Source organism: Gymnoscopelus microlampas (genome assembly GCF_963454915.1).
Source record: "Gymnoscopelus microlampas genome assembly, chromosome: 7".
In the NCBI taxonomy this organism is placed as follows: Eukaryota; Metazoa; Chordata; class Actinopteri; order Myctophiformes; family Myctophidae; genus Gymnoscopelus; species Gymnoscopelus microlampas.
In genome coordinates, this window is record NC_139944.1 from 14,735,898 (window position 1) to 14,762,251 (window position 26,354).

General features: G+C 40.2%; 1 protein-coding gene across 3 annotated transcripts; it reads left to right on the forward strand.

The window, feature by feature from the left end:
• Nucleotides 1-20,464: 20,464 nt before the first annotated feature.
• On the forward strand, nt 20,465-25,017 carry LOC311048875 (uncharacterized protein). 3 transcript variants are annotated; one of them, XR_014601129.1, is made up of 5 exons: nt 20,465-20,687; nt 20,785-20,894; nt 21,182-24,238; nt 24,336-24,445; nt 24,733-25,017. XR_014601129.1 is itself a non-coding variant. In XM_084062200.1 (3 exons), the coding sequence occupies exon 3, from the start codon at nt 21,767-21,769 to the stop codon at nt 23,846-23,848; it is 2,082 nt and encodes a 693-aa protein (XP_083918326.1). In that variant the 5' UTR covers nt 20,465-20,687; nt 20,785-20,894; nt 21,182-21,766; the 3' UTR covers nt 23,849-25,017. The 3 variants fall into 3 exon arrangements, 1 of the variants encoding a protein (XP_083918326.1); XR_014601128.1 differs by having other exon boundaries at nt 21,182-24,445; XM_084062200.1 differs by having other exon boundaries at nt 21,182-25,017.
• Nucleotides 25,018-26,354: the final 1,337 nt, after the last annotated feature.

The window sequence follows — 26,354 nt, forward strand, 5'->3', positions numbered from 1 at the left end:
GAAGTGCAGATAGCCTAATTAATTTAGTTCGAAAATGCATCATTATGGATTGTGGAAGCAAACCAACTTCAGTCCACACATTTTTTTTAATTAAAAAAAAAAAAAAAAAAAGGGGGGGGGGGGGGGTTTTGGGGGGGGGGGTACATATGGGGCCCCCATATGAGCTCTTGAAACGGGCCCCCAGATCATTAAGGCCGCCCCTGCCTTCTGCACTGTGGTCTGTCATCACCTGTAATAATGTTTTTTATTACAGGTGATGGACAGCTTTTCTGTCGTAGCAGAAGTTGTGGCACAGGATAATGTTTAGAGTTACACAGTAACAATTGACAGTTTAAAAAAATACAATCTAAACTTTAGACTGCATTTCTTTACACCATCAATTGTTCCACATCTGCCACTAAACTCAGGAGAAATAACAAATATGCGGATACAACTAGTCCTAACAGATTGGTGGCAACATAACTATGCCGACGCATTTGTAGAGTTTCGTTCCAGAGGCCATATTTTAGTTGTTGTGTTTTATCATGGTTTATTTCTTGAAAATATATTGATCATTTACCGTTAAGCTGTCAAAGACGCACACCCATTGTGTATTTTTCTCCCCCATAAAAGTTGCTGTACCTGTTGGTGGTTTTTTGTTAGTTCGCCACTGAGATCAATGTCAGGATGACGAGTTTTGATGTGTCCTCGCATATTTGAAGTGCTGCCTGACGCCGGCCGAGGATATATTTTGTGACAAATCCGACAAATTGTTTGTGTATCGTCAGGCTTACCACCCCTTATCGGACAACCAAAATGTTTCCACACTGGTGATGTAGGTTTGAATGGGGGATCTGCAATCTCAGGTTTACTGGCCATCTAGAAGTTTTAAAAGGGGTGAAACTGAAAAAAAAAAAAAACATAAAAAATAGCAATCATAATCTAAAAGGAACACCTATTTTCATATAATTGGTCCTCACTAATGCTCAATATAATATGGTACCATTTTTGTCTACTTGTGTCTCAGAGGAGGGCTGTAGACCGTTCAGAAACCTGCCTGCCTGTGACATTATCGATAGGCAGGTTTGGATTTCAGACAAGATTTCCAACTTTTTATTTTGTCTTTTATTAATGCAAAAACAATGGCTTCTATTATACCATGCTAACTTTTCAGGAAGGGAAAGGCTGGAGTCTCTATTAGCTTGGAATCCTCATTGATGATGTCACCATCTTATAATGAGCATTAGTGAGGACCAATTATACGAAGATAAGGCTGAAAATGGGTGAAGTTCTCCTTTAAACATAAATGTCTTGCAATACAAAAGAACGCAGTACAATGAAAGATAGAAACCGTGATCACTTTGCATCCAATTCATGAATGAAATTGAGAAACCTCAATAAATTCTATACTTTAGATTATAAATTCCACAAATGTCAACATACCTCTATTATGTCAACAAAAATAAAATATAAAATACGTACCTGTACACACAATGCTCTTGAAACGGACAAGATATTTGATCGAAGACTTCTGACTGTACATTGACCGGTACTACTGAACTACCTGGAATGAATCACAAAAGAATATTTAACAGCTTGGCATAAAACTCTGTATGGAGAGAGCAGTAAGACTTCTGACGTTCTGCCTGTACATTGACCGGTACTACTGAACTACCTGGAATGAATCACAAAAGAATATTTAACAGCTTGGCATAAAACTCTGTATGGAGAGAGCAGTTAGGGAGTGGTGTCAGAGCTTGCAGCGCTGTCATTGTACAGCCCATCATCCTCCATAATCCTGTTTATAGGAACGTGTTCAACAGAAACTGAGTGTCCATTTCGACAGAATCGCAACTGTTTTGTGTCCGTTTGAAGGCCTATAAAATTCAAGATTTCAAGATTATACATAATTGTTACAGAACACAAATAAAACTAACAAATATAACTAAAACTATTTTTTGTTCCTCAACATTGCAGCTGTAATACTATACAATAAAAACATAGAGATGTTCTTGCATTACATCGTTCATATCAAATGAGGTGCTTGAAGGTGCTGTGTATGATTCCTACACACAGAACTTCTAAATGTTATCAATATGTGTGTGTGTATATATTTAGGCTTAATATTAGTGGTGAACAGTAACAAAGTACATGAGTACTGTACTTAAGTTCATTTTTTTTGAGTATCTGTACTTTACTTGAGTATTTGTATTTTAGGATACTTTCACTCCACCACATTTAAAAGACAAATATTGTACTTTTTGTCTCCACTACATATTTAGGAAGGGTACATAAAAGTACATTATGAATTAACCACTAAGCCGATTGTGAGGTTGCCATTTTGAATACTTAAGCATTTTTAAAAGAAAGTAAGTAGCTACTCCAGTACTTTAACTCAAGTGGCCTACCCATTTGACTGGGTAACCTTCCCTTGTAGTGGAGTAATATTTGACCAGGACTATCTATACTTTGACTCAAATACTGGTACTTTGTCCACTACTGCCTAATATGTATCTAAATTATGTTTGCATTGTGTAACTTGACACACTAACTAAAATGAAAACTATCACTACTGTATGGACAAGATGATGCAAGAAATAGATAGGTGGAATTGATGCGTGGTCGGGGCGGGTATGGGTAAGCCTCAGACACAAAGGAGGTGGGTTGGGTCACTAATTAACACATTTCTTTGGGTTGGTTCAGGTGCAGGTCGGATCAGAGGCAGATCGGGTAAAAAGAAAAAATCCTGACCAGCACATCACTAATAGATAGATAGATAGATAGATTCTGATTAATTTGCATAATTCATGAATCGATATTTGCAATCTATTTTAATCAACTTCTCATGCCAGATGGTTCTTCTAGCAGATGACTTTACTTGTGACACATTGGCTCCGTTACTCTATGTTCAAGGACCTCTGGAAAATCACAGTAATAGAGGATAACACGCTCCTATGAAGAGGGATCATTATTCTGACAGGGCAACACAACTTGGCATAACACTGGCCTGCTGAAACATTATGTTGTAATGTTTTACTGTTGACAGTGTTGACACATTCCCCCGTGTGTCCACCAGATGGCGCCCATTGACCACCACACCTCCAGTCAATCTTCCAGATAGCATCAAGTTGATGGATGGAGTTCATATGTTAAATGCGAGAGTTCCACTCAGTGAAAGACTGAAGACATGTCTTCACTGCACACACATGTTGGATATCACAACAATTCTGTGTAATGGAGTATTAAAGAAACCGCCACACTGGCTATGAAAATAAACTCAAAAATAAACTCACCATGACCATGCTCACAGGCCAACTGTAGGCTACATACCTACATCAAATTGTATCCAGTTTTGAAATCTACAGCCTGTAATTCAATGTTTGGCTCTTTTGTTATTTTCTTCTACCACAGGCTAGTGTTTTTAGTTATGCCACATAGAAAGTTTTTTTTTTTTTTACCTGTTAGTTTAGTGTTTGCTGTGTGAATATCTGTTGGTAGCACGGGAGACAAAATGCCTGTTGGGACAGTTAAGGGCCGTTCACACTGAGCACTATAACTATAAAAATATAAGTCATAATAAGTCAAGTGGGTGGCACAGTTAACACTAGCCCCATTACGAACCTCTCACTCTGCTATACAGCGCCGAGATGAGGTTCCACTGCGAGGTCTCCCGGAATCGGTAGAACGGCCGCAAAAGGTCCACTGTTTACCCTTTTTGCCACATCGTATCCAAAAACTAATGGTAGATTCCAAATTGCTATTATGAAAATGTGCTATTATTTTAACTAGATCAGATGTCAGGGCCGCTTATAAATAGTCAATTTCCTCCTCGTGCTTTAGTGGTGTGTGTAACAGATTCACATCATCATCCTCTTTATCCATGCCCACATTGTATTGTTCAAGTTCTTCCCTATTTACTTGGCTGGTGTCTTCTTGGCTCAAAGTTAAGACACCATTGCTATTGCACCATCGTTTAAACCACCACTCGTCATCGTCTACAAACATTTCCTCTGTCATCCCTTCCAAACTCTGTCATTCTCCTGGCCTTGACCTTTAGTGATGGTAACGGAGAAAGCTAACCTGACAGGGAACTGGCGTCTGCATAATGTGAAGGGAAGCTCTTCACTTCTGTCATGGTGAGGGATCCTTGGGAGGAAGGAGTCTTTCACCCTTGTTTGTCCCTACTGCAATCTCACATTCAATGCATGGCCTAATTATAGCTCTGCACACACGTCATACGAAGTCCGGCCTCTCTGGCCTCTCCTCTCCTCTCGGCTCCTCTCCTCCCCTCTCCTCCCTCCCCGCTTTGCTTTGCGGTCCTAACCTCTAGTCACATCCTCCCAACCTCCCAACCTCGGTCATGTGATAAAGAGGTCAGACTTCCTGTATCTGGTTGCTATGGCAACCTACCAGATCAGGCTGAGGGTCTGATAGGCAAATCAGAGAATCAATCAGACCGAGAGTCCGATCACTGATCGAGGTGGGGTAAGATGCCAAAAAATAGCCATAGCTCTGATCAACAGTCTGTGGCAAGTTTCGGGGCAAATGGAGTGATCCTGTGCTTGCACACCCCGGACGAACGTTCGGAGCTTTTGTCAATTATATAGTAGTAAGATAGTAGTAAGTTAGTAAGATTGTAAGATAAGAGAGTAAGATAGTAAGATGTTGTTTTATGCTTTTGCTTTTCTTTTCTTTTTGCCTTATTTTTAAATTGGTTGTAACTGTAAGTGTATTCTTGCTCTGTAAAGCACTTTGAGCTGCATTTCATGGCATGAAAGGTGCTATACAAATAAAGTGTATTATTATTATTATTATTGGTGAGACTTTGTATTCTACTTTTATGGAAGTCTTCCAAAGCTCCATCCACGTCCATGTGGCTCAGGGATGTAATGTCATATATTAAAGGTAGGGTAAGTGATTTTCTTTGGTTAAATAAGTGTTAAATAGCTCTATATTCTGATAGTACTCATTGCTATAGAGTGTTTGTTCAGAAACAGGTGTCACCATGTCTCTCCACCTCTTTATTAAACAGAAAATGCATTTTCGGGATATCAATTTGATCCAATCAGGATATAGAACTCAGTCAGGATACAGTAAACAAGGGAAATTGGAAAAAATGAGCAGACAAAATTGGAACTGGAACTCTATAAAAAAGCTGATCAATGGGTACTCTCTCCTGATTGGCTGAGATTTTGTCACCTACCTCAACATGTATTTTCTGTTTATTAAAGAGCTGGAGAGACATGGAGACTCCTGTTACTGAACAAACACTCCATTCCAATGATTACTATCAGAATATAGTGCTTTGACCTTTTAACAAAACGTTTTGTTTTAAACAAAGAATATCACATACTCTACCTTTAAGTTGGAAAAGATCAAATATTCAGTAAAGGGCAACTCCGCAATGTTTTCCCATAAATGGGATCCATTTATAACCTACTTCAACTCACTACAAACTCTTCCCCCTGACTGAGCCCCCCCCCCCCCCCCCCCCACCTCCATTCTTCCCCTGTTCCTCCCCTCTTTTTCTTTTCTTTCTTATTTTTGTGTTCCCTTTTCTTCTTTTGAAAAAGAAGAAGGAAGCAAGCACTCATGAGACGAGTTTTCAACGTTTCAAAGTACAGGGTGCACGGTTCGAGTAGACAATGTTCATAGAAAGGAATACCAGCACTCACTTAAGTCCTTTTAGGCTCTTATTTATTTAGGTCATAGCTCCCCAGCAAGCAGCGTCAAACCGGACGTTTCGGCCCAGAGGCCTTCCTCAGCGTATAGTGACAACATCCTGTTTCTGTGTCATTTATAAAGGGGACCTTGGTGCCACGCACAGAGCGGTCCGGGTAACAACACAATAGGACAGCCATTTTTTAACAAAACTTTTTAACACTTTTTAACAAGCTAGGTCACCATTAAATAGTAAATGCATATACTCACACAAGAAGAAAAAGAAGAAAATTACATAGATCATTTTTTTAGCAGTAAGGCACCAGTTTTAAACCTTTGTCTGTGCGAGTCCCTCAGTACTCCTTTATAAAGACAGACTCAGATTTCAGTCAAGATTTACACATTTGTAGAAAACTGCATAAACATTTTTTAAAACATTTTTTAAAAATACCGTAGTATACACTGTGTCACTCGAAAAAGAGGCATTCAACTCATTAGTACCATTAATTCATTACTCAAAAATATAATCATAGCTCATTTCACTCTGAAGTTGTCTGCTCTGTCTATTTTTCACCACAATAAATCCTATAAGAAACAACCTAGTAAGAGTTCTTCATTTAAACCTTTAGGGTGTTCTGTTTGGAGAGAGTGTATCCACCATGCCTCTCGTTGCAGTAAACGTTTTTCACGATCCCCACCTCTTTTTAAGGGCAGTACTGCCTCAATACCCTGAAACCTTAAAGCACAGACTTCATGTCCCACGGCATTAAAATGTCTAGCTACAGGTGATTTTTCATCTTTATTCCTGATATTACTTTTATGCTCTGAAATTCTAACTTTAAGTTCTCTTTTGGTTTTACCCACATAGCACAGGCCACAAGGGCATTTTAGTAGATAAACCACAAACTTAGTTTTACAGGTGATGATGCTTTTAACATCAATCTTTTTTCCTGAATGTGGATGTAATACACGATTACCTCTGATCATTGCATTGCAATGAACACAGTTGTGACAAGGAAAGTTGCCCGTAGGCACAACTTGTGCTATGTGGGTAAAACCAAAAGAGAACTTAAAGTTAGAATTTCAGAGCATAAAAGTAATATCAGGAATAAAGATGAAAAATCACCTGTAGCTAGACATTTTAATGCGGTGGGACATGAAGTCTGTGCTTTAAGGTTTCAGGGTATTGAGGCAGTACTGCCCTTAAAAAGAGGTGGGGATCGTGAAAAACGTTTACTGCAACGAGAGGCATGGTGGATACACTCTCTCCAAACAGAACACCCTAAAGGTTTAAATGAAGAACTCTTACTAGGTTGTTTCTTATAGGATTTATTGTGGTGAAAAATAGACAGAGCAGACCACTTCAGAGTGAAATGAGCTATGATTATATTTTTGAGTAATGAATTAATGGTACTAATGAGTTGAATGCCTCTTTTTCGAGTGACACAGTGTATACTACGGTATTTAAAAAAAAATGTTTTAAAAAATGTTTATGCAGTTTTCTACAAATGTGTAAATCTTGACTGAAATCTGAGTCTGTCTTTATAAAGGAGTACTGAGGGACTCGCACAGGCAAAGGTTTAAAACTGGTGCCTTACTGCTAAAAAAATGATCTATGTAATTTTCTTCTTTTTCTTCTTGTGTGAGTATATGCATTTACTATTTAATGGTGACCTAGCTTGTTAAAAAGTGTTAAAAAGTTTTGTTAAAAAATGGCTGTCCTATTGTGTTGTTACCCGGACCGCTCTGTGCGTGGCACCAAGGTCCCCTTTATAAATGACACAGAAACAGGATGTTGTCACTATACGCTGAGGAAGGCCTCTGGGCCGAAACGTCCGGTTTGACGCTGCTTGCTGGGGAGCTATGACCTAAATAAATAAGAGCCTAAAAGGACTTAAGTGAGTGCTGGTATTCCTTTCTATGAACATTGTCTACTCGAACCGTGCACCCTGTACTTTGAAACGTCGAAAACTCGTCTCATGAGTGCTTGCTTCCTTCTTCTTTTTCAAGTTATCCTGTTTACGGAGCAACGCACCTCCCCCAGCACACAGTATCATGTCATACCAAGAGATTGATAAACTCACCGAAGCGAGGGCTTCCACCTTCGCGTTCTCTGACTCAGATTCGGAGAACATCTTATTTCCACTAGACGAAACCCATCTCGTCGTGGATTCAGTCGCATCGGCGTCCAGGCGCCTCGAACAACCCCTACAAAAAGAGACCCGGATGAACCTGCAGGGGTCCACGCTATCGCAATACTGGCGAAACAAACGAATCCCGAGGGGTCTCAGGATCAACAAAGAGCCGACGCTGGGAAGACAAAGCGACAGCCTCTGCAAGAAGTGGTGTGAGGTACTAAACAAGTGCTCTTTAGACCTGATGCTACTGTTAATCGAGTTTTCGAATGACGAACTTGTAAAGACTCGCTCTGAATTAACGGAATTAAAAAGCACTATGAATGGAATGTTGAGCACGCAACAGTTAAAATAAATTGAAGAACAGTGCAAGACAATGATTGAGACATACGAGCAAGAGATTGCCGAGATAAAACTCTACAAATACCGCAGAGACACTCTAGACTACAAAAAATATTTGGTCTATTTGTGGCTGTCGGGGGTGAAAACGCCACGCTACACGCAGCAGAGAGAAGATTACGGCTCTTCGAGTGACCAATCCGCCGACGAGTTGGCAACTGACAACCAGAGACGATCTTACACCAACAGGAGCCAACCAGCACCTGTCCCTTTTCGAGGGGCACCCCAAAGGTGGATCCAAACCAGATCATGGACCGCCGAAAAAGACACCGGCCAACCCGCAGAGGGGGAAAGAGACAGCGTCCAAGGCAGAGGAGCCAAGAGGGGGGGCAGGGGGAGAACGTGATCAACTTGTCGAACAGAACATTAACCGAGCACGAGACCGCCATCCTTTCTAAAGGTTTGTCCTTCGTTCCACTCAAAAAAGCTGACTCGTTCCAAACGAGAGTAGAACTCTTTAAATTTTTCAGGTCTGTCAAGTTGAGAGCCTTCTTTGTTAAAGAGGCTCCGAATACAACGCATGGACTACTAACTAACCGTGAGAAAGAACCTGAGAGTTCTGAAAATAAACGAACACTTAGACCGAAAAGTACGTTTATCCCTCCGTGTTTTAATCACTCTGTAGCAACTTTTTGCAGACTTGTTGAACAAAATGTTTTTTCTGTTTTGCATGCTAACAAACAGTCAAAAGTGAACTCTAATGTGACTCCTCAAGAGAGGCTAGCTTTGGCTAATTTATCTAAAGATGAGACAATCGTTATACATAATGCTGACAAAGGTGGTGCGATAGTGTTGTTGAATAAAACTTCCTACAGAGCTGAAATTTCAAAACAGTTAAGTAATAGTGTCTTTTATACACCTTTAAGCAGTGATCCTACTGCGAAGTTTGCACAAGAAATACAGCTTTTTCTTAAGAGGGCACTGGATGACCAACTCATTTCAAAAAATGAATATGACTTCATGTATCAAATACATCCTGTACGACCTATTTTTTACACTCTTCCAAAAATACATAAGACTTTGGTTGAACCGATTCCGGGGCGTCCTATAGTAGCAGGAACTCAGTCTTTGACTGAACCCATGTCCAAATATATAGATCTACATATCAAACAGTTAGTAGTCAAACTTCCTTCTTTTGTTAAAGATACTACAGACTTTTTAAATAAATTAGATTCGATTCATAACACTCTCAACTCAGATCTCCTGTGTACTATGGATGTAACTAGCCTGTACACGAATGTTCCTCATAGAAGGGCTTGAGGCCCTAACTTATTTTTTGAACCAGAGAGAAGCTAAAACTCCCCCTACTGATTTTCTCACTGAGCTGACTAGACTTGTGTTAAACAAGAATTATTTTAAATTTGAGAACTCTTATTATTTACAGTGTCAAGGGGTGAGCATGGGAAGTCCCTGCTCCCCAAATTACGCCAATTTATTCATGGGAAAATTTGAGTGTGACTTTGTGTACAATAACAATCCTTTTTCTCCTTGGATAAAATGTTGGTTTAGATATATTGATGACGTTTTTTTTCATTTTTTTCTGGGTCAGTGGAACAGTTGGAGGAGTTTAAGGTTTATATAAATTCTAGAATGCCATCGATATCCTTCACTTTAGAGTCTAGTAGAGAATCAGTGTCATTCCTGGATGTATTAGTACAGAGAGAGCTAGATGAGATTTCCACTTGTGTCTACAGAAAACAAACTGATAGAAACAATTATTTACATTTTTCTAGTTATCACCCGTCGGGGTTAAAGAGAAGTTTACCTTATAGTCAATTATTGAGAACGAAAAGAATCTGCAGTACTGACAGTGCCTTCGAAAGACAAGCTAAGGACTTGTGCGATCGTTTCAAAACTAAGGGTTATAGTGATAAAGTGCTATGTGTTAATGTACAGAGAGCTCGAGAGAAAGATAGGTCCAGCTTGCTAACTCCAAAACCTGCTCGTGCAGGGGAGTCTAAGTTAGTTTTGTCCACAACCTATTCCCCTTTGTGTATTGACATTAAGAATGCTGTTAAGAAATACTGGTATGTGTTATCGAGTGATCCTAGTGTGGGTCATATGTTCAAGGAGTCCCCCATCTTTGCACATAAGCGTGCCAAAAATGTGAGGGATTCTCTAGTGAGGGCAGACTGTCATGTTCCACCGCAACATTTTATGTCTGATTTGCCTACGGGCAACTTTCCTTGTCACAACTGTGTTCATTGCAATGCAATGATCAGAGGTAATCATGTATTACATCCACATTCAGGAAAAAAAAGATTGATGTTAAAAGCATCATCACCTGTAAAACTAAGTTTGTGGTTTATCTACTAAAATGCCCTTGTGGCCTGTGCTATGTGGGTAAAACCAAAAGAGAACTTAAAGTTAGAATTTCAGAGCATAAAAGTAATATCAGGAATAAAGATGAAAAATCACCTGTAGCTAGACATTTTAATGCGGTGGGACATGAAGTCTGTGCTTTAAGGTTTCAGGGTATTGAGGCAGTACTGCCCTTAAAAAGAGGTGGGGATCGTGAAAAACGTTTACTGCAACGAGAGGCATGGTGGATACACTCTCTCCAAACAGAACACCCTAAAGGTTTAAATGAAGAACTCTTACTAGGTTGTTTCTTATAGGATTTATTGTGGTGAAAAATAGACAGAGCAGACCACTTCAGAGTGAAATGAGCTATGATTATATTTTTGAGTAATGAATTAATGGTACTAATGAGTTGAATGCCTCTTTTTCGAGTGACACAGTGTATACTACGGTATTTTTAAAAAATGTTTTAAAAAATGTTTATGCAGTTTTCTACAAATGTGTAAATCTTGACTGAAATCTGAGTCTGTCTTTATAAAGGAGTACTGAGGGACTCGCACAGACAAAGGTTTAAAACTGGTGCCTTACTGCTAAAAAAATGATCTATGTAATTTTCTTCTTTTTCTTCTTGTGTGAGTATATGCATTTACTATTTAATGGTGACCTAGCTTGTTAAAAAGTGTTAAAAAGTTTTGTTAAAAAATGGCTGTCCTATTGTGTTGTTACCCGGACCGCTCTGTGCGTGGCACCAAGGTCCCCTTTATAAATGACACAGAAACAGGATGTTGTCACTATACGCTGAGGAAGGCCTCTGGGCCGAAACGTCCGGTTTGACGCTGCTTGCTGGGGAGCTATGACCTAAATAAATAAGAGCCTAAAAGGACTTAAGTGAGTGCTGGTATTCCTTTCTATGAACCCTTTTCTTCTTTTCCCTTTCTCCTTTTTTGATCAACCTCATCAAAGGAGGGTCTAGAAAGAAAAACATGGGGGGCACGGAGGCGCAGTCGGTAGCGCTGTCGCCTCACAGCTTGAAGGTCCTGGGTACAATTCCCACCAGGGACGCTGTGGTGGCGCTGGGGGCGTGTTCTCTCCTCCATCGGTGCCCATACCCTAAGGGTTGGCGAAAGGGCCTTTCTGTGTGGAGTTTGCATGTTCTCCCCGTGTCCCCTTGTCCCCTCACAAAAAACATGCAGTAATCCTGGTCTCTGTACTGCCTCCCCCTGGTCAGCCAGGGCGCCTGATGGAGGGGAAAGGAACTGGTTGGAATAACGTGTTCCTTCCACGCGCTACGGCAATTGGCACTGGGTGGAAAAAATGGGTTACAAAAATTGTGGGATGAAATCTTTTATTAAAAAAAGAAAGAAACACATGCATGCACACACACACACAATCATGCTCACACACATAATCATGCACACACACACACACACACACACACACACACACACACACACACACACACACACACACACACACACACACACACACACACACACACACACACAATTCTACACGGCCTCATAAATGTAACTCCATAGTTCATTCAATTGATTTTATTCCTTACTGTCCTCTGCCATTGTTCACTCTATACTTAACTTAAGTAATATTTCATTAGTGTTTTGGATGGAAGTTTTTTCTTTATTTTTTCAGTTTCAGATTTTTATATACCAAGGATGAAAAAATGATTTGCCGTCCTGTTAAATATTTTATTTCCACCAAATTTTGAAACAAACAAATGATAGATGTGAACACAACTGCGCATATTCAATTCCTAAATTAAAAACCTCTATTCTCACAAGTTTTTCTAACTTTCTCACAGTACTAGAAGTCCCTTTGCGTGCCACATTTAAACATATCAGAGGACGTAGAATCAAATGTATTAACAGTGTAATACATTCTTGTCATTCATTTGTATTGAAATAGTCTTACATTTTCATTAGTGGATTTTCATTAGTGGTATTTGGCATACCACTAATGGAGTTGGGACAAGAATGGGACAATAAGTTGGATATTAATAAGACTTTAAGATGGAGAGGCCTTTTATATTAGCAGCAGAAGGCATAAACACCATTATGAAAGCAGTTCATGAAGCTTCATTCCATAAGCGTTAAACCAGCGTGAATGTAATCACTGTACACAGATCACACTGAAAAGTTGACACAGATCTGATCAACCACAATGGTGTGGCTTGCCTTTAGATACATTTTAGGCAAGTCACAAAACCAGGAGTTTCACACATGGACTGCCCAGGGAACCGCCCCTCACACACATGTGCATTCCCATTGACTCTCCTTGATCCTTCTCGTCAAGCTAAGAAGCTAAGTTAGCTCCATTGAATCATGTTGATGTTTTTGAATCAAAAATACATTTATCAATATTCAAGTATTTAGTATGATAACATTTAAAAGTTATATTATAAGTGATTCTGCCACCCATCAGTATGCAACTCAGACAGCAGCTCACTGGGTTGTGCCTCACAGGCCTCAAGGCCTCGATGTCTGCCTTGTTGTTCTAACCTCATGTCACCAGGCTTTCTGCAGTGTTGTGGAAAGACTAGTTTCTATTTACTGTTCAGAGCTCTGATCCGGTCTAGAGCCCGCCTACTGTATCCTGTAATTTGCACACACACATACAGTACATGCATCACTGTTTCCTTATCCGTTCTAGTGGATCATCTCCCTGCAGAGCAAACTGATCCCAGTCTATATCATTCAGTATCACACACTGCCACCCCATCCCAGTGAAACACCTGATATATATTATTTGTCTTCACAAACTGCTTTCAATAGACTTTTGTTCTTATGAAAACATTTTAAAATATTTCACCAGCATCATCTTAAACTATAGTCATATACAGTTCTATTGTACGATGTAATTGTGTTTGATTTTCTGGTTCAGTCCTTACCTTTTAATGGGTTCTGTCTGTCAACGGTCCTTGTCTGTAGATTGAGATTTAGTCTAGTTGTTTAGTAGATAAGGATAAATAAGGATAATTCCTTTTAACAGGTCGTTCATGAAAGTCCTTACGGTCTTGTTTCCAATGAGAACCTGTGAGCAATTAGGGGTTAAGAGTCTTGCTCAGGGACAAATTTCATTTCATCGACACATATGCTGGCCTGGCCTGGAATGGAACCTGGGGCAACCAGGCCTCTGGCTCCCTAGGCGGGCTCACTAACCACTCAGCTATGGCCGTCACACAGCATCAGATACACGTTTCATTTCCTATTCAGAAAAAGTGGCGGAGAGAGAGAGAGAGAGAGAGAGAGAGAGAGAGAGAGAGAGAGAGAGGGTTAACCACACATGCTGAACTGATGTTGCAAAGACTCTACAGAACAGGGAAGTTGTCATTGAAAGAGGAAACGTCACATAGAAGGTGATACAGGGACATTAACCCATTAAGACCTGAGGCCAAGTCTACAAATTCCTTCCAAACCAGCAGATCTCAAACATTTTTGGGCCAACGACCCCCAAAATGATCAAAATGATTCAACATTTTTTAAAACATTTTCAAGATTTTCAAAGATAGCAGATGTAGAATCTTGCAGCGCGACACCAAATGACACGCTGTGAGCTTGTAGATCTGCCATTTGTGAGAACCACTGTTCTACATGCACGTGCACACATAGACATCAAAGGGGGCTTGAGCCCCTGCCCTTTTGTCTGTCGGTAAAAAGTGCCCTTGTCTCTTCTGACTGTAAACTGTAGAAACCCCTGCGCGCCCGTTGGCCTCGCACCTGCAGTAAAGCTTACTTAATTGAGCCCCGTGCCGTGCAGTGCTCGCGCAGAATTATAGTTGATTTACAAGCTCACAACGCGTCGCAACGCCAGGCATTGTGAGCTTGTGGATCGGATATTTTTTGGGTGCGCGATACCGCCCGGCAAACGAAGTATATTATACACAATCGAGACCTAACTGAGGGCACAACTGAACGCAGTGAATGCACGCAGAACACGGACCAATTGTTTGAGACAGATTAGGTATGTATCATGGACAAAAAAAATATATACATAGCTGTTAATTTGAAATTACTTGTCAAGCAGGAGCCTATATATATCTCTCTCTCCCTCTCTCTCTCTCTCGCACTCTCTGTCTGTGTCAGCAGCAGTGGTGGGAAAAGTACTCAATTTCTTTACTTAAGTAAAAGTACTCATTATACAGAAGAATAAGTGGCGTCGTTAGGCGGGGGTTTCGGTGGCTATAGCCACCAATGTTTTATCCAAAGCCACCAATAAAAAAAAATATTAAAAAAAGTTTGTTTTAATGTTTTTTATTATATATCTATAACCCTAACCTAACCCTAAAACCGAAATAAAGTAATAAAAAACGGGTAAAAAAGTACCCGAATCCGCCGAATATCGGCAAAATTTCGCGCGCGCGCTTTGCGCGCGCAGGGGGGACACATGCACGCGTGCTGCGCGCGCGTGCATGTGTCCGTGCATGTGCCCTTTTGAAATTCCAGCCCCTGCCTCTCCAAATCTCTCTGCACGTCTCTGCTGTTCTACTGTTCAACTGTTCTAAATCCTTAGAGTTTTCTGAGAAGCTACAGTAGGTGGCCAGTGACTTTGGCCAGTTTCACTTTCAAAACCTTTGCAGATCATGCATGTCACACAAACAGAATGCGATGCGTTTTGTTGATACAACAAGTTTGTTCATATAGAGTCCTATCCACAAATCCACCATTTAACTTCCACAATTATCACAACCATTGGTGTTGTGTGCTGGATTCGAACCAACATGATCTCGGGTCACACGCTCCATGCAGGAGGTGTGGAAGGAAAATGGCCAAAGTCACTGGCCACCTACTTATAGCTAAAATCTAAAATGAAACGAATGCTTTCCCGGTTTTAATAGATTAAGTTGGATATTATTAAGACAATAAGATGGAGAGGCCTTTTATGCTAGCAGCTGAAAGCATAAACACAATTATGACAACAGTTCATGAAGCTACAAATGACATTTGAAAACTACTGCTATAGACTAACAGACTCTAAATGTGGTCTCCATCAACCAACATGTAATAGTTCTCTGACAGACAGAATGTCAACATTAGTGTGTTGACACTAGACCTACTGATTTAACTATTTAGCGCCTGGAGTCACACATTCAGCTTCAGCTACACTAATTATCACATTGTGTGTGTGTGTGTGTGTGTGTGTGTGTGTGTGTGTGTGTGTGTGTGTGTGTGTGTGTGTGTGTGTGTGTGTGTGTGTATGCGTACGTGTGTGTGACTTCATTGAAATAGTGCTGCCCCTGTGAAGATCCCCACTACACCACTGGCCGTGATATAGAATCATAAATTATTATAAAACACCAATCCGATTGTGCACGCATCATATATTGTTTAATACTTTCACTGCTTTATCATTTTAATCTACAGTAGCACTTATCTTTTACTGTTTTTTTTTTATAAAGTTGGTTCCTTCCTTTTCTTTATGTAAAGTAACTTTACATACTTAGAAAAGTGCTATATAAATCTGAGCTATTATTATTATTACTGTCATCTCCTTCCATGTTGCTCAAGAAGTAGTTTGAAGCAATATGACTGGCATATTATTATTATTATTATTAACTTAATAGCATGTGTATTTTATTTGTGTAGATAATACAATATGTTTACCCTAGGCCTGGAGTGTGGAAACTAAACTACTTATAATATTCATAAAATGTATCATATTTATAATGAACACATTTGCTTGTAACAAACAGTGTAGGAGCCAATTGTTTAGTTTATATATTCAATAATAATGTTGTATTTATTTATTGTCCTTCTTGTATACTGCCCTGCCAAGGCAGAGTGCAGTAACTACGAAAACAAAAATCACTGAAAAATGGGTTTAAAAGTCATTCAACTGGTCAGCCAAATGAGATATTGGCATATAAGTGATATTACACTAATTGTACATCTGTTCTTGAGGTAATTGTTTATCCCCCAACATCAAAAAGGCTAATTTGACCTTTGGGCAACCCAAATAAGTCGGTGTGTCCAAAAACGTAGTTACTGCTCTTTGGCTTGGCAGGGCAGTATAGTGGTGTGTGTCTACTAATGGCTGTAGTGTGCTCAACCCTCCGCAGGTCTCTTTATTTATTTATTATTATTATAATTTTTATTTTGTACCCCTTTTTCTCCCTAATTTAGTCGTTATGCCAATTATTTCCTCCCCACACACATTTGTGTGTTGTCACTGCTGAGTTATCCTACTGGCTTACCTGCCAGTGAGGAGCCCCCACCAGGAGGACGTAGAACCTTCGTCCTTCTCCTCCCGCCCAACACTCCCCGCTGACAGGTGCCGCCCCAGGCCGTAGGAGTACATGCAATGACAAGTATCACCCTCCCAGCCCGGCTTCCCCCGTACGTGTGTTCGTGCAGACACTTGACAAAGCCGGATGCAACCTGCTTGGTGGTGGGCAGGGACTTTACCACTGCACCACCCAAGCACCATCGCAGGTCTCTTTATAAGGAGAGGTGAGTCATGCTAGGGGGCGTGACAGCCTGAGAAGCACACAGTCTTTAGACCTTGCTTGCGTGCGGGAGATTTATTTTGTGATCTTTAATTTTATTCTATTAGCCTACAAGACAAGTTTAGTTTTCTTTTAATGTATCTATTTGTAAACAGAAGAAAAATAAACATCTTTAAGTTGAAATCTAACCAGACCTGGAGTGGACATTCTATTCCTCAATCTGCAACAAGCATCTATTATTTCAGTCTGCCCAGGAGTGGCTCACACAAATGGAAAAATGTGTTTTTAACAAAATGATATGTGGTTACAACAAAAGGGGGATGGGGCTATACCTCAAAGCTCAGATGTACAACTTCTTCAACATGTTAAGTTCACTGTCCTGCAGATTGCACCAACCAACAGTACTTAATGAAATAAGTAAATAAACCATAAACATAACTAATAACAAAACTGTTACAGTGATAGTCAGAGTACATTCCTCACTGTCTGTCATTTACTCCACATACAAACATGAACCAGCTGGAATGAAATCACTGTACACAGATCACACTGAAATGTTGACACAGATCTGATCTACCAGCAGGTGATCAGATCCGCTACAAAATTATGTAATAACTGATGCAACTCTGACTCTCACTCAGGTGTGTGTCATCATCCTCAAAGCCTCACTGTCGGCCTCAGCCTGCCTTGTTGTTCTAACCTCGTGTCACCAGGGATGGCCTACTGGGCCTCCGCCCAGGATTTATAAGCCCACTGCCCAGGGATCCATTGTCTCATCATCTGTCTATGGGTGTCACCAGGCTTTCCACAGTACCCGTTTCTATTTATTAGAATATACTAGAAACTACAGCAGAGCCTGTCTACTGTCTCTGGTAATTTGCGCGCACACACACACACACACACACACACACACACACACACACACACACACACACACACACACACACACACACACACACACACACAGCTCTTTTTCTGTATGAACTCTAGACTCAGACCGGATCAGTAAACTGATCTCAGTCTATATTGTTCAGTAGGGAGCACTGCCATGCCCATCCCAGTGAAACAGCTGATATGACTTTACAAACGGCTTTCAATAGACTTTACATTTTTGTATTTAATGAAGACATTTCAAAATATTTCATCAGTATGTTATGTTATGTTATGTTTTATTTATTTGATATGGACATCACAGTTACATTGGACAAAACCAGATGCATTGTTTACAGTGTATATAGCACGAGTGCTAATTTTCAACACCTGTCCACAGGAAGCTTTTCTAAAATACAGTAATACCAATCTAAAACCCAATCAAGTACAAAAAGGAATAATATATATATCTATCTGTACATGTATATACATATATACATACATACACATGCACACATACATACATGCACTAATAATTAACATCATCAATATCAATATTTAGACCCAATACATCAACCAAACAAAAGAAGACATAATCATTCAGATAACCAGTCAGCAACTATACGTGTGAGCACATTTGATTTGATTTCAACCATAATTTGAGTTCTCTGTTAAACACATTACCATCCGACTCTAGTTGTAGAACCGTAGGCAAAGAGTTCCAGAGGTTTACCCCCTTTACTGAGAAGGCAGACTGCCCGAAGGTGTTTTTGCTTTTAGGTACAATACAGTCACCATGAGTAGATGCACGTGTGGTTGCTCTACCAGAGCTCTGACGCCTATCAACCAGTCCAGAAAACAGAGGTGAAACATGATTATGTAAACATTTAAAAAACAATTTGATATTACAAAAAGCCACAACATTTTCAAAGGTAAAAAGGTTGTGTTTTCTTAAAATACCACAATGGTGCCATCTCATCGGTTTCTGATCCATGACTTTTATAGCCTGTTTGTATATTGATGTTATTGGTTTCAAGACAGTTTGAGAAGATTGTGACCATGATGTAATGCAGTATGACAGGTGTGAAAAAATCATAGCATGCATGTACAGCTGTGCAGTTTTACATGATAAATCCCTTCTAATATGACGAAAACAGTTTAAGTTCGGTTTAACCTTCTTGCATATATGCTTTACCTGTCTGTCAAATTTTAAATGTTTATCCAAAATAATTCCCAAATATTTTATTTCACTCGTTTCAGTAATAATTTCATTTTGGATTTGTACCTCAAAGGCATCTGTAACAGGCCTGTTACGTATTGAGATGCACATTGAGACTGTTTTTTTTTTACATTTAAGGTTAATTGTGACAACTCAAGCCACTTTGAAATGTTCTGCAATTCCTTTGTCAGGTGCACAGCTGCCAGGCTGGCTGTTTTAGCAGACACATAGATGACAGTATCATCTGCGTACATCTGGCAGCTAACACCTGGACAGGTTTTTGGAAGGTCGTTAATGTACATTGTAAACAACAGTGGTCCAAGTACCGATCCTTGGGGCACTCCCATGCTGTTAGGAAGCAATCGTGATTTCTCCCCATTGACCCTGACACACTGTTGTCTCCCTTCCAGATATGACTCAAACCACTGTAAGGCTTCTGCAGACATTTGGAAGTGCTTCAGCTTAGACAGTAGGACTCTGTGGTTGACAGTGTCAAAGGCCTTTTTCAGGTCCAAGAACACTGTCCCCACGACATGTCCCTCCACCAATAGACCCACCAATAGAGTATCATCTACACTACTATAATGTACAGTCATATACATTCAATGTAGCATGTGAACCTGTCAACGAGTTCTGTCTGTCAACGATTGCTGTCTGTAGATTGAGATTTAATCTAGTTGTTTAGTAGATGAACTGTAGTCACACAGCATCAGCAACTTTCTATTTCCTGTTCAGAAAAAGTGGCAGTTTGGGCGGAAGGAGAGAGAGAGAAACCACATCCTGCACTACTGATGTTCAAGTTGCAGAGACTGTGCATGCTACATGGCTGCACATGCACGTGTCAGACAGTGAGTAAACGACCTTAACGCTTAGCACAAAAGCTAACTACATACTCTGGGGATCCTGTGGTCGTGCATGCGCACGTACGTGGCTGTGCATGCATGCGCAGTAACGGCAAAAACGCCGGCCGTAATTCTTTTACACAAAAACGCTAGTAGACAGGTGACATTTGGGGAAAGCAAAAAACAGGGCCATAGCAGGGCTAACGAGGTGATAGTTGAGGAATGTAATGAATGACAGTTTTGTTCAGTCTCCCAGCTGAATAAATATAATATTCATAAAGATCACAGGTGTAACTAAACCAGTGTCATTTTGCTGGTTTCATGTGTTTTAATAGAACTCACCTCTGATGGAAGCTGAGGTTCCACTGGCCATCCTGTCTACAGCTGTTGTTTGAACTGTAAAACAGTAACATACAGTAAATCACAATAATCTGTTGTTATTATAGTTGTGTTGTTATTACTGTTATATCACACAATATCATTATATTTGACAATATAATGAATACCTTGAGAGGTTCTAAATGGACCCTTACAGGTCTGTAACCTTACAGGTCTGTAACCCTGAGAGTGTATGTAAGTGTCGGGGACACTTGCTGTTTTAACTTCAATTATTTGTGGTTTGAAGTTCTGTTTATTTACGTTATTTTGGGATACCTTTACTTTGACACTTCCTGTACTTTTGGTTACCTTTATTTTGAAACGTCCTGTCACCGCACCGGCACGCACTTAAACTAGCTCTCTTCACACGCCTCCACTCTTTCACACTCAGTCTGTGTCCAGAGAGGAAGACGGCGTGTGTGCTCCTAGCACAAAGCAACACGGTATGTTTGTTTAGAAATGCCTCGCATCTTATTTCGATAAATGTTGAATCCAGACATGTGTAGCTTCAGTGTACTGAGCAGTTTGTATTTTCCACAGTGCCGCTGTGATCAGTGTTGACAGGCAACTGTTATGATGGGTGACGATGATGAATGAAGGTTCCAGGTGGCGTTCAAACAACTTATTAGCCCCTCGATAGCCGGAGCAAGGTTAGGATTGTTTGTTTTGGGTTTCATTTGTTATTTACTTTGGGTTTAATTACTTTGTTTGTTTTGTTGGGTCTTTGATATTTTGGTTAGTGCATTTTGCTTTATGTCTGCTTGGGTTTATGCTAAATGACTTTGCTTGTGTTGAATCACTGAATACAATCGACTATGAAGTATTTTATTGTTGAATTGTACTGAAGTAATTATTTCAAATGCACTGCTTTTATTGTTGAGAAACTATGAAATATTTTTGATACATTTGTAAAAGTATTTATTCTCCTCTTTCATAGTTTTCACGGTGTTCATCCATGGTGCTTCAAAGAGAAATAAAAACACCCGTTGAAACCAATCCGCTTCATCATTTACATCGAGGGCGCTTACAGTGAAAACTTGGCCCTGAAGCAACTCAACGTCGACACCTCCTTCTCAACTACAGCCACCCTGTGCTTCAATCCACCGGCCCATCTTCACAAGTTTGTCACACTCACATCACAGCACCTATACTTATTAAGAGGTACCTTTGACCTACATTCACTCCCGGACTGAAGGTTCTAAAAAAGGACAATAAAGAAGAAAACAAAAACAAAACAAAAAAATTGGGAAAATCCAATGTGTCTTTAAAGGTGAAGTTTTTTTTTTTTGAATGTGTTATTTCTGGTATAATAAGGTGTTAATCAAACAGAGCTGGCCTACTGAATGCACCATTGAACATTAAATGGGTCATTTCACATAAATTGTGATTAATGTGTTTGATATCATTCTTTATTGGGGTTCAAAGTTTGTTTTGGAGTTTTCCTTGTGTCATGGTCTATGGTGTGTATATACTCTGAATGTCAATACCCTCTAAGTGTTAAGTGTTCAAACCATCCTTTAAAATGTCAACCTCTGAGACGACTGTTAACATGCAGCAGCCTATAAATCCAGAAAAGCCAACAGGTGTCACACTGGACGTTGATGAACCTGAAGAGGGAGCGTCCAGTGCACCACTGAAAGCATTTACCAAAGCATATGACACCTGGGTGCAATCTGCCAAAAGCATTCGAACAGCGTTGAAAACATTTTGTTCAGAGGAGGATCTTTGTGACATGAAAGACGCTATTCAAACCCTACACACTGCAATTAATGAATGCTACAAATCAATCCAACGCAACTGTACCCCCACTCCTGACATCGTACAGAAAATGGACGCCTGTGGTATTGTCACCTCGGAAATAAACGAAATTGTGGAAAAACACTTACAAACTATTAATCAACCCTTCAATGAGCAGCTCGCAAAAACACGCATCAGGATGGCCTTGAATAAAGGAGACTATGGCTCAATTTTCGGACACACAAACACAGAAACAGTTGTCTCTAACGCATCAGACGAAGCCGAAAACCGTACGCAGTCCCGTGGAACTCATCCTCTACACCCTCCCAAGCCCTCTTCCATAGTACACAGCGACGACTCGAAATCCAACTCCAGCCATCAATCCAGCACTTCCTCCCAAAGAGCCGACGCAGAAGCAGATCTCGCCGCCAAACAAGAAGCGGCCAAGGCATTGCAGGAGATCCACAACCAAGAAGCCAAACTACAAGAGGCAAAGATAAAGCTAGAGCAACTTAAAGCGCAAAGGGACATCCGAGTGGCAGCAGCACGGGTTCAAGTTTACCAACAGTTCGAAGGTACTGCTGATCACTGCAACAACCCACCCTCTGCTCCCCCCAACACATCATCACGTCCCCACCCTAATTCAAACCCAAAGCCAACAACATCCCAAACGCCCATTAATACAGCAGCTACTTTGGATACAGACAGTTTCACGCAATCACTCATAAGCTCACTAAGTATAAATCGTCTCCCCACCCCAGAGCCACCAATATTTTCCGGTGAGCCATTGGAGTTTCTGGACTGGAGAATGGCCTTTATGGCATTGATAGATCGACAGCCAATACCCTCTAGCGAGAAGATGTATTATTTAAAACACTACTTAGCTGGGGAAGCCCTCAGGGCTGTGGAAGGCTTCTTTTACAGAAGTTCTGAGGACGCGTACCAGGGAGCTTGGAGGGTTCTACAAGAAAGATATGGAAACTCATTTATCCTGCAAAAGGCCTTTCGGGATAAAGTAATGAAGTGGCCCAACATCAGCCCAAAGGACCCCTTTGCACTCAGAGAATTTTCAGACTTTTTACAAAGCTGTCTTGAAGCAATGCCACACATCAAAGGACTCTCCATATTGAATGACTGTGAGGAAAACCATAAAATACTTAAAAAATTACCTGACTGGTTTGTGCGTGGGTGGAGCAGAGTGGTGGTGAAGGAACTGGATCAATCTGGGGATTACCCAAACTTTGCATGTTTTGTTAAGTACATCCAGACAGAAGCAAACATAGTTTGCAACCCCATCGCCTCTCCCTTTTTAGTACATCAGCAGTCTACAGATGACCAAACGAGAAAAACCAGGGCTTTCCATACCAGTACCCAGAATAACTACTCAAACTTCAAACCCTCATTCACCTGTCCCATCTGTGCCCAGGAAGCGCACGGCATCGCTACCTGTCCCGTGTTTGCAAATAAACCAATGGAAGAGAAAAAGGCATACATTTTTGAGAACCATCTCTGTTTCGGATGCCTAAGGCGGGGACATGGCAGTAAAGAATGTACGAAGAGACATACTTGCAGAGTGTGTAGTCGACGACATCCGACCTGCCTACATGACGACAGAGTCAAGAAATCTGTGGGAGAAGTGGCGACGGAGTCCACCTCCACAGATAATCATTCGGATCAGGAGGTCCATACTGCTACAACGCACACTGTGTTTCAAAGAGCCTCAGCCACTTCAAGTATTGTTCCCGTTCTCATGTCATCCACAGAGGAGCCACAGAGAGCCACTTCAAGACTGCAAAGTCGGCCTCCTGATTGGAAATTACTGCCCAATAGCGTTGGCACCTCTCAAGGTCATCACCTGAGACAATAACAGCAATCCCTTCGCCCAAAAGAACCGTGTTGGGGTGGAGCATAGTGGGCTTTTCAAATAAATAAAGCCTGTAAACGATGGGTTTTGTTATGAATCATGTTTCGCTCAGAATGAGTTACCCCGTAACATGATTGGGGGGAGTGTAAGTGTCGGGGACACTTGCTGTTTTAACTTCAATTATTTGTGGTTTGAAGTTCTGTTTATTTACGTTATTTTGGGATACCTTTACTTTGACACTTCCTGTACTTTTGGTTACCTTTATTTTGAAACGTCCTGTCACCGCACCGGCACGCACTTAAACTAGCTCTCTTCACACGCCTCCACTCTTTCACACTCAGTCTGTGTCCAGAGAGGAAGACGGCGTGTGTGCTCCTAGCACAAAGCAACACGGTATGTTTGTTTAGAAATGCCTCGCATCTTATTTCGATAAATGTTGAATCCAGACATGTGTAGCTTCAGTGTACTGAGCAGTTTGTATTTTCCACAGTGCCGCTGTGATCAGTGTTGACAGGCAACTGTTATGATGGGTGACGATGATGAATGAAGGTTCCAGGTGGCGTTCAAACAACTTATTAGCCCCTCGATAGCCGGAGCAAGGTTAGGATTGTTTGTTTTGGGTTTCATTTGTTATTTACTTTGGGTTTAATTACTTTGTTTGTTTTGTTGGGTCTTTGATATTTTGGTTAGTGCATTTTGCTTTATGTCTGCTTGGGTTTATGCTAAATGACTTTGCTTGTGTTGAATCACTGAATACAATCGACTATGAAGTATTTTATTGTTGAATTGTACTGAAGTAATTATTTCAAATGCACTGCTTTTATTGTTGAGAAACTATGAAATATTTTTGATACATTTGTAAAAGTATTTATTCTCCTCTTTCATAGTTTTCACGGTGTTCATCCATGGTGCTTCAAAGAGAAATAAAAACACCCGTTGAAACCAATCCGCTTCATCATTTACATCGAGGGCGCTTACAGTGTACAAACCAAATGAACCCTTGTGGGTCCATTTGGTTTGTACATTCTCAGGGTTATAGGGGTCATTGAAATGTAAACGTCTGATAACACATTGGTGTATTTATATAACACTTGCATATTTATATAAAGCGTATTTATATAAATATATATATACACACACTCTCTAGGAGAGTGTTTTTTTTTTTACCAGAATTCACGATTGATTCAGATATGAGGTCTTGCGCTCGTCGATGTTTGTGGCCACCGGCTGCTCTGCAATGAGGCAAATGTAAATGGCAATATGTATAATTATACATTCAAAGTATCTTCTGTATTATAAGACATTTAATGTAAATAAAATGCAGGTGGTCAGATTAAAGACCTTTGCTGCTGTCATTTGTCATTTGCTGTCAAAACACACACACACACACACACACACACACACACACACACACACACACACATACACACACACACACACACACACACACACACACACACACACACACACACGTATACTAATATTATGTGTGTATGTATACTAATATTTATGTGAATCTAATTATCTTCAATTTAAATTTAATATAAACAATGAACATATTTATATATATGAAACTACCACTTCATGTAAAACGTGGTAGTGGGGGTATTTGTTTTGTATTTGTTTTATAATGGTTTTGTCTTTATGCAAATTCATCACATTACACATATATCATGTCATAGGGTATTACATATTATTTCTATTATTACTAAATAGTAATAGTGATAAATTATTATTATAAATATGAAACGAGTTATAAATACACTATAACAATTAGTAGATGGTATTTATTGCCTTTTTTGTTTTGTTTTTAGTTATTTCTGTGCAATTGATGCAAAGCTAAAAATGTTTCTCTTCTTGTAGCATCGTTGACACTTGGTTTTCTTTTGTTTGTTTTCTTTTTTACTCTTTTATTTCCTTAACATATTTTGAGATGGGGGTCTGCAGCCCATTATATATAATTGTGGGGGTCCTTGACATGGAAAAATTTGAGCACCACTTCATACTGTATAGCAACATACTGATTAGGCCGCGGATGTGTTTTGTTCCATGGACCCCCCGAAGCAAAGATTTGCATACCTTTATCTGGTAATTTACACACACACACACACACACACACACACACACACACACACACACACACACACACACACACACACACACACACACACACACACACACACACACACACACACACCACACACACACCACACACACACACACAGTGTACATGCTGCACCGTTTCTGTATGAACTCCAGACCCAGACTGGCAAAGCAAACTGATCCCAGTCTATATGGTTAAGTAACGTGCACTAGAGATCTTCACGGATCAAAAAAAATGGACCGAACCAAAATGGTCCCAGGAAATATGGTCAGATTCCGAGCCGTTCCAAAATTATTTTCAAATAATGGAATCGAACCCCATGGACCCATGACAATTTGGTCCGATTTTCTTCCAGAACTGGACCCTAATTGGCTCCGTGAAATTTGTTCCGATATCCGATTTTTT